Source organism: Sorex araneus, chromosome 6 (genome assembly GCF_027595985.1).
Source record: "Sorex araneus isolate mSorAra2 chromosome 6, mSorAra2.pri, whole genome shotgun sequence".
NCBI lineage: Eukaryota > Metazoa > Chordata > Mammalia > Eulipotyphla > Soricidae > Sorex > Sorex araneus.
In genome coordinates this window covers 20756888-20765716 of record NC_073307.1, presented here as the reverse complement: position 1 = coordinate 20765716, position 8829 = coordinate 20756888, and the positions used below count along the sequence as shown (strand labels likewise).

At 46.8% G+C, this 8829-nt stretch overlaps 1 protein-coding gene across 1 annotated transcript; it reads left to right on the top strand.

The window, feature by feature from the left end:
- The first annotated feature begins 328 nt into the window (after positions 1 to 328).
- Positions 329 to 7902, top strand: ZMAT2 (zinc finger matrin-type 2). The gene is made up of 6 exons (XM_004609943.2): positions 329 to 385; positions 714 to 807; positions 2106 to 2229; positions 3881 to 3954; positions 5485 to 5630; positions 6883 to 7902. Exons 1-6 carry the CDS (start codon positions 368 to 370, stop codon positions 7024 to 7026), a joined length of 600 nt encoding a protein of 199 aa, XP_004610000.1. The 5' UTR covers positions 329 to 367; the 3' UTR covers positions 7027 to 7902.
- The last annotated feature ends 927 nt before the right edge of the window (positions 7903 to 8829 follow it).

The window sequence follows — 8829 nt, the reverse complement described above, 5'->3', positions numbered from 1 at the left end:
AACACATGCAGAGTTCATTACTCTAGATAACAACATTAGATTCCTCGTTTTTAAAATCGACGAGCTGAAGCAAATCTATTAGCTGTCTGGAAACTTGATTGAAAACCCCCCTAAAAAAGAAAAACAACAAAACCCAGTCACAACCTCGGTTGTGATGCCCTTACTTCCGTGTTGCTTCAGACTCCTGCTGCGCATGCGCTATTTTCTTGGGGCAGAGGCGGGATCAAGAAAGCCTGTTTTTAGAACCCTCCAATTATTAGCGCCCTTAGAACTCGAGGTTCCAAGCTTATTGGATGACGAGCTTGCTTTACGGCGCAGGGCCGCGTTTTACGGCATTTTTCAACTCCCCATTCACTTCGCAGCGAAGATGGCGTCGGGCAGTGGGGTAAGTGTTGTGTGTGAGGCGACTTCGGAGGGGTAGAGGGTGGATTCTCGGCGCCGAATAACCTGTCCCTATCTTACGCGCACCTCTTAGTGGTTCCGGAGTCCGGACTTGAGGGGTCCCCCGTGGGTCCTGGCGCGAAATCATCGGAGTCGCAGAGGTCCGGGCTTCGGGTCCTAAAGGCCAGCTCAGCCTCCGGGGCGGCCCCGAGAAGCTGCGCGCTTGGAAGGTCCCCAGACTACCTGGACCGGGACGACACGGTTCTCTTGCGTTTCTCTAGGGGTTCGCTCACGGTTAAGCGACGAATCTTGAGCGCTTTTTTCCCCCACAGACGAAAAACTTCGACTTTCGCCGAAAGTGGGACAAAGATGAATACGAGAAACTCGCGGAGAAGCGGCTCACGGAAGAAAGGGAAAAGAAGGATGGTGGGTCCTGCCCCTCACGGGCGACGCGGTGGCTGCGGGGCGGGAGGGAGGCGGATTCGCGCCGCCCGTGCCCCGCGTTGCCTGCGCGGCTCCGGGTCTGAGCGTGAGAAACGCGAAGGTGGCCTCAAGTGGTTTTGAGGTGCTTCCCAGCGTTGTGCCCGCTACTTCTTGCCCTCTCTGTGCCTGTGCCCTCTAACAGACTTGGCTGCAGCCTGAGCAGACGCGGCCCGTTAGTAGGAGCAGAGTAGTGAGGGGCCGGCAGGTTTTAAAGAGCCAAGACCGCTCTTGCCCTTAAAATTACGTAAGCCGGAGAACATTGCTGGCCCAACCAAAGCCTTCCCTCGCGCCTGCAGAGCTGGGGTTCTCTCCGGAAGTGGGATTCTTCCAGCCTCCGACCCCCAGTGCTCTTCTCTGGGCCTGGTGCAATGCCAGGGAGTCGGTACTTCGCCTCTATTACAGGCTCTACTTTGCGGAAAGTAAAGTCTTAAGTTTCTCACCAGTTTTCAAATGAGTATGCTCTTTGTCTGCCTCCGCACCGTCACTAACCCTTTCAGCTTCGTTTTAACTCAATTTACAGAGTTTGACAAGTAGCACGGGTCAGGGTCCACTTTTAAAAAAAAAAAATCCTTCTGGCTCTCAGAAGGTTCCTTTGTGTGTTGTATTTGGGGTGTAGAGAGTGCCTACTCTTTTGGAAGTGACTTTTTGTGAAATTTCAGGGCATCCCTCATTACTTCAGTCAGTGTATAGAAAACTGACTGCTTTATTTATTTATTTTATTGATTTTTTTGGGTCACACCCAGCGATGCTCAGGGGTTACTCCTGGCTCTACACTCAGGAATTATTCCTGGCGGTGCTTGGGGGACCATCTGGGATGCGGGGGATTGAACCCAGGTGGGCTGCGTGCAAGGTAAACGCCCTACCCGGTGTACTATCACTCCAGCCTGAAAACTGACTGCTTTTGACCTTTGTTTCCTTTCTTTTTATTTACTTATTTTGTTTGTGGGGGCGGGGGGTAGTGTCACACATATATTCTGCTTGGGGACCACTGACAGCTGTGTGCTGAGAGGTTGCTCCTGGGATGGGTTTAGAGACAGATACACGGCATATTAGCTCCTCCAGCCTGTGCCTTGTTTAAAGTGAAGAAAAGCTGTAGTTAATAAAGTATTGCTTTGTTCCCCTTCTTGAGGTTTCAGAACAGAAATGAGGTAGCCCTCTGGATTCTAGCTTTCTTGACTTTCATTTCTTTTCTAGTTCACGAGATTAGCGTTGAATGGACCTCCTCCTTTATTATGTTTCAGGAAAACCAGTACAGCCAGTCAAGCGGGAGCTTCTCCGACATAGGGACTACAAAGTGGACTTGGAATCGAAGCTTGGGAAGACAATTGTTATTACCAAAACCACGCCACAATCTGAGATGGGCGGGTGAGTGGCTTTCCTCCTTTTCTGCAGCCAGGAGGAGGTGTCACAAATTATGTTGGCTTTAGGAATTATTGGACTGGAGCGATAGCACAGCAGGTAGGGCGTTTGCCTTGCACGCGGCCGACCCAGGTTCGATTCCTCCGTCCCTCTCAGAGAGCCCAGCAAGCTACCAAGAGTATCCCGCCCACACCGCAGAGCCTGGCAAGCTACCCGTGCGTATTCAGTATGCCAAAAACAGTAACAAGTCTCACAGTGGAGATGTTACTGGTGCCCGCTTGAGCAAACTGATGAAAAATGGGATGACAGTGCTACAGTGCTAGGATTATTGAGGAAGTCCTTTGCCCCGAGAAAATAACCTGTAACTCCATCCTTAGATTTTTGTTGTTTTTCTGTTTTGACGCCATATCCAGTGTATGCCAGGGCTAATCCTGGCTTTGTGAGTAGGAAACTGTAGTACCTGGGATTGAAGTAGGGCTCCTGCATGCAGAGCACACACTCCATGCCTTTCTGCTATTTTTTTTGACCTAGGTTTTTAAAATTTGTATCCTATTTCTAGGGTTAACATCAGTAGTGTATCTAAAAAGAATTGCTCTGTAGATGTCTTCATATTAGCATGCTGCAACTACATAATATCTTATAAAGGATTATTCCGTCCCTTTGGGACTAAAATGGAACCTGGGATCTATTGATGGTTAATAGTGTTCAGATTCCAGAGCCTTCAAATGCTGTTGTCACTGTGGATAACCTGGTTTTCTATTTTCCTTCTGGACCAAGGCTCTGACCTGGGGAGAAAGGGTATCACAGTGTCTCCCTTCTCCCACCTCCCACCGCTGCATTTGCATCTATTTCTCTCACCAAGAGTACAACACAGCAATGAATACCACTTTTCTGAGCTGAATATTAAATGAGCTGTTATTATTCCTCTCTGTAGTATTTATCTGTTGCTGAGTAATTTCCTCTCAAATGTAGCATGAAGCAATAAGTAACCCACGATGTTTGTGGGTAAGGGGTCTAACTTAAAAAGTTGCAATCCAGGAACCCCCTGATCTGTCTTCATCTGGGTGTAAGTAGGATGGGAGGAGTAAGTATGGAATAAGCTGTGGTTTAGAAACTTAGTTCTTTGCTCCATGGGCCTCTTCCTAGTTCTGCTTATAACAAAGTGTCTTCCCCAATGCAAGTGATCCATACTGGCAGACTAATACAAAAGCCTCATTTAAAAATAACCTAATCTTGGAAGTGATGTCTTTCATTTTTGCTGTATGTATTGGGAACTGACCTAGCCTGATGTAAATTGGGAGGGGACTGCACAGATTAGAAAGAATTTCCAGGAGAATAGGTGTCATTGTGAAGGCATTCTGGATGATGGCTAGTACTTTGTTCCGAGAGCTTAGACTTTATGAAAATGAGAAAATGTCCTTGTTTGGTTTTGGGGGCACACCTAGCGGTGTTGTTTAGAGCTTACTCCTGGCTCTGTGCTCAGGGATCACTGCTGATGGGGCTTGGGAATCATGCGAGCACCCTACATGCTGTACTATCTCTCCAGCTTGAGAAAATGCCTTTTCTTAAAAAAATTCGCCTAAAATAGAAATTTCTTAATTGAAAATCATAAGATTCTTATAACCAGATTTCATAAAGTGTTATTTCTATTTGCTAGATATTACTGCAATGTCTGTGACTGTGTGGTGAAGGATTCCATCAACTTTTTGGATCACATCAATGGAAAGAAACGTAAGGCTTGGAGGTAGTTTGTGAGTGAAATTGTGGGAGGTAGGATTGTGGGAGGGTGATTCCTTTAAACACTTTGTTTTATGCTTGTGAGTTTCCAGTTGCTTTATCCCAGATCAGTCTTTACTTCATTATCAAATGTAGAGATTTCCAAATGTATGTGGCCTCCTGTCCCCTTCCAGGGGGAAAGATAAATTATTCAGCATCCTCAGAAATTTACCCGTTTTGCTTTGTGTTTGGACTACCTGCAGCTGTGTTGAGGGCTTTCTTCTGGCTGGCTTAGGGGACCATTTGACCACATGGGTTGGAAAGGATTGAACCTGGGTTTTCTTTTTTCTTTTTTTTTTTTTTTTGCTGCTTTTTGGGTCACACCCAGCGATGCTCAGGGGTTATTCCTGGCTTTGCACTCAGGAATTACTCCTGGCGGTGCTCGGGGGACCATATGGGATGCCGGGGATCGAACCCAGGTCGGCCGCGTGCAAGGCAAACGCCCTACCCGCTGTGCTATCGCTCCGGCCCCGAACCTGGGTTTTCATGTAAGGCAAGAGGCCTACCCATTATAATATCGTTCTCACCCAGAAATTCTCCTTTTTTTTTTTCTTTCCTGGGTTTTTGGACTACGACCGACAATGCACTTAGGGATCACCTCCGGCGGTGCTCAGGGGACCATATGGGATGCCAGGGATCGAACCTGGTTTGACCACGTTCAAGGCAAATACCCTACACACTGTACTGTGACTTTAATTCCCCAAATTTACTTTTTTTCAGGACACACCTGGAGGTGCTTAGGGCTTAATTCCTGGCTCTGTGCTGGCTCTGTGCTTAGGGATGGGATCAATCCTGGCAGTGCTTAGGGGACCATATGGGATGCTGGGGGTCAAACTCAGGTTGGCCACATGCAAGGCAAGCACCCTCCCCACTGTTCTATTGTTCCAACCCCCAGAAATTTACTTTTTTAAGTAAACAGCACCTCTGGTTGTACCCAGTACTACTGCCACCCACCTGGTGTCACTCACTTAGGGAAACACTGTTCGAATGTTTCTCAACCATGAGGTAAGAAACTACTCTCGGACCCAGCAAACTAAAGCCATGATCTCCTGGCTCCCTGTCTCTGGTGTGCATCTGCTCTGTGAGGGTAGTTGAAAGCCTCTTGTTTCTTGTTATCTGGAGCTGCTGCTTCTGTGAGCAAGTAAATTCAAAGTTTTCAGCCAAAATTACTATTTTTTTTGTAGTATAGTGTATAAGATATTTTCCTTTTTGTTCTTTTATTGGGGGGCAGAGGGGCCACATCTGGTAGTGCTCAAGTATACAGCACCTCTGGCTCTGAGCTCTCGGATCACTCCTGGCGGAGCTTGGGGCACCATTTGGGGTACCTGGGGTCAAATCCTGGGCCAGCCTCGTGCAAGGCAAGTGTTCTACCCACTGTACTATAACTTTGATGCCCTGAGATTACTTTTTTTAAAATGTCAGAAAAAGACTATCTCAGGGATGAGGATATTGTAGTGACCTTGTCTTCTTTGTTGTCCCACCCAGATCAGCGGAACCTGGGCATGTCTATGAGGGTGGAACGTTCTACCTTGGATCAAGTGAAGAAACGGTTTGAAGTCAATAAGAAGAAGATGGAAGAGAAACAGAAAGATTATGATTTTGAGGAAAGGATGAAGGAGCTCAGAGAAGAAGTAAATGCTCTACTGTCCTTTCCCTTTGCTCCTGCAGTCACAAATTTTATATAAGGACTCATGGGAGGTTCTCTTACTTATCCTGTTCCCCCAGAGATTCGTTAAATTTCTGTACATTGCTAATGTTTTTTTGTTTTTTCTCCTTTTTGGGTCATACCCAGCAAAGCACAGGGGTTACTCCTGGCTCATGCATTCAGGAATTACTCCTGGTGGTTCTTGAGGGACCATGCTGGGAATCAAACCTGGGTCGGCCTCATGCAAGGCAAATTTCCTACCCACTGTGTTATCACTCCAGCCTCTGAGATGTTTTATTGCCCCAGTTTGGGACTTGTGTGATGTGCTTCAAATGTACCTTTTCCACAGACTCCCTGGGCTATAATTTTTTTAATTTTTAAATTTTTTTTTTCGCTTTTTTAGATCACACCCAGCTATGCTCAGGGGTTATTCCTGGCTTTGCACTCAGGAATTACTCCTGGCGGTGCATGGGGGACCATATGGGATGCTGGGAATCGAACCCGGGTTGGTCGCGTGCAAGGTAAACACCCTACCCACTGTGCTATTGCTCCAGCCCCTCTGGGCTATATTATTTCCTACAGGAGGTATTAACTAAAGGGACCTAGTCTCAAGAGGCCCATGGAAGCAGGCCAACTGGAGCAGGTGTTTTACTTTACCTACTGATTAAATTTTGGGCAAATTATAGATCTTCTCTGTATCCCTTAATACAAAACCTTTCTGAAAACAGTTCCTGGCATATGTCGTACGTGTGCCAGAATGTAGTGTGCCTCCACACAACCCCCCACCCTTCACTGCAAAAACCTCCCAGAGATATTCTGGGGTACAGGAGTGAGACATGCTCTCAGAGCCTTGTACTGTAGCCCGTTTAGCTTCTCCCCCCAGCCCCTAGTCCCTCAGAATCTTTACTGTAGCTTTCCTGCTATTGTTGAGATTTCATTTGGTTTTAGCTCTTCTCTTTTAAGATAGGAATCTTTAGAGACCGGAGCAATAGTACAGTGAGTAGCGTGCTTATCTAGCACATGACCGATCCTGGTTTGAATCCCAGCATCCTATATAGTCTCCGAGAGCAACTCCAGGAGTGATTCCTGAGCACAGAGCCAGGAGTAACTTCTGAGCATCACTGGGTGTAGCCCCAAACCAAAAACAAAAACATGGGAATCTTGAAGCTCATCTGTCTTTAAACAGCATTTGGCACAGGAGTCTAAACTGATGGTGCATGATTTTCCGCCCCCCACAGGAGGAAAAGGCTAAAGCCTACAAGAAAGAGAAACAGAAGGAGAAGAAAAGGAGAGCGGAGGAGGACTTGACATTTGAGGAGGATGATGAGATGGCAGCTGTGATGGGCTTCTCTGGCTTTGGTTCCACCAAGAAGAGTTACTGAGGCGCCTGTGCTTGGCCTTTGATGGACCTGTCTGTGTGTGTGTGGAGGGGGGGTCATTTGTGGGCAAGTACCTGGGGAAAGGCCATATGAGTGACAATGGGGAGAACTAGAGGGAGGGTGTGTTCTTGGTCCCTCCACCTTGGGAGAGGGCACAGGCTGCAGAGGTAAGCTGTGGTGTCATTCCTCAGCCTCAGTCTATCGCTGGAGTCACAGGCCCTCTGCCCACCTGAGTTCCCAATAAAGAAAAACCTTTTCTGAGGCTATTTTCCCAAAACTCCCCCTGCATCTTTCCCTCTTCATCTCTCCAGTCTCTTCTCTGAGCAGTCTACTTTTATCTGGCATTCGGCCTTTATTCGACTCTGACTTGCTCAGCCCGCAGTGGAAACGTTCTTTGGGTCCCCAGTTTCCAGTGGAGAGCAGATCCTTGACCCACCCCCTCCCTTTCCTGCATCCCTCCTGTGGTTCTCTGGCCACCTGTGCATGCATGTGTACTTCTGCCTGAGTCAGTGGTGTGTGTGGGGTTGTGTGCATGAATCTGTCACATAGAGGGAGCTTGAGCCATGACCTCAGAGCATTGCTGCCTTGGGGTTCTTACGTTCTGGGCTTCCTCAGAGCATGTAACAGAAAATTAAATGGGATGAGTGCCTGGTGTGCTTTGTGTTGGGGTGAGTTTTTAATCTGTGTTTTTCAGATGTAGACTTTTCCTGTTTGTTTTATTTTATTAAGGATTATGTTGTCTTCTTTGTGAGTAGGTTCTTAGAAGAACCTGTTTGATGCAAAAAAGAAAAAAACCTCATGGGAACAGTCTCAGAGGCTGTTCAGCGTGTAAAATAAATGGCATTGACTGAGCCTATTTCACCTTTGGTGGGAACAGTCCATATTCTTCCCTGTGTATTGGTTTTCCTTTTCACACAGAGGAGTGCCAGGTAGAAGTTTTTCTTCTCCCTTCATTTGAGTCCTGTCACTTTTTCTGCCTAGATTTTCTCAGCATGAATTGTATTTTCCTGTGATGTTTTCAGAGGAGCCTGAACAAAATTTTTTTTTTCCCTTTTTGGGTCACACCCAGCAATGCATAGGGGTTACTCCTGGCTCTTCACTCAGGAATTACTACTGGTGTTGCTCAGGGGACCGTATGGGATGCTGGGATTCGAACCCGGGTCGGCCGCGTGCAAGGCAAACGCCCTACCCGCTGTGCTATTGCTCCAGCCCCTGAACAAAACTTTTAAAAAAATTTTTGCTTCCTTTGATTTGTTTTTTCTATATCAGAGATCAGGGTCAAATTTGTGTTTTCAAGTAGTATCTATAATTATTGCCCTATTTTACATTTTAGTCTGGATAATGTTTTGTTGGGGCTCCCTTTTTTTCTGGCCTTTCCACTGGATGTATTAGCATCCTCTCCCCAAGTTATAACAATTTTTTTCTGTTTGTTATTATTATTGGGTCACACCTGGTAATGTTCAGGGCTTACTGTTGGCTCTGCACTCAGGAATTACTCCTGATGGTGCTCGGGGTACCATATGGGATACTGGGGATTGAACTTGAATGCAGGTCAGCTGCATTCAAGACAAGTGCCTCAACCTGCTATACTATCTGTCCCCAGCTGACAAAGATTTGTATGTTCCTAGAAGGGGGCAAGGTGGGGCATGGTATGGGATGGGCCAAGATCCTTCTCCATGGCCCTGGAGAACCACTTGAAGCTGACTGGAATATCCCGAGGATCAGGTGGCATATTAGTTATATAATAAAACAATAATCACTGCATTGATACTGTGTGTGTCCCAGGGATGCAGAAGAAAGAAAAAT

Excerpts from the sequence above, each read along its gene's own strand:
- ZMAT2 (XM_004609943.2), top strand. Across the intron at positions 808-2,105 it reads AGAAAGGGAAAAGAAGGATG|GAAAACCAGTACAGCCAGTC; the intron begins GTGGGTCCTGCC and ends ATTATGTTTCAG. Across the intron at positions 2,230-3,880 it reads CCACAATCTGAGATGGGCGG|ATATTACTGCAATGTCTGTG; the intron begins GTGAGTGGCTTT and ends TCTATTTGCTAG.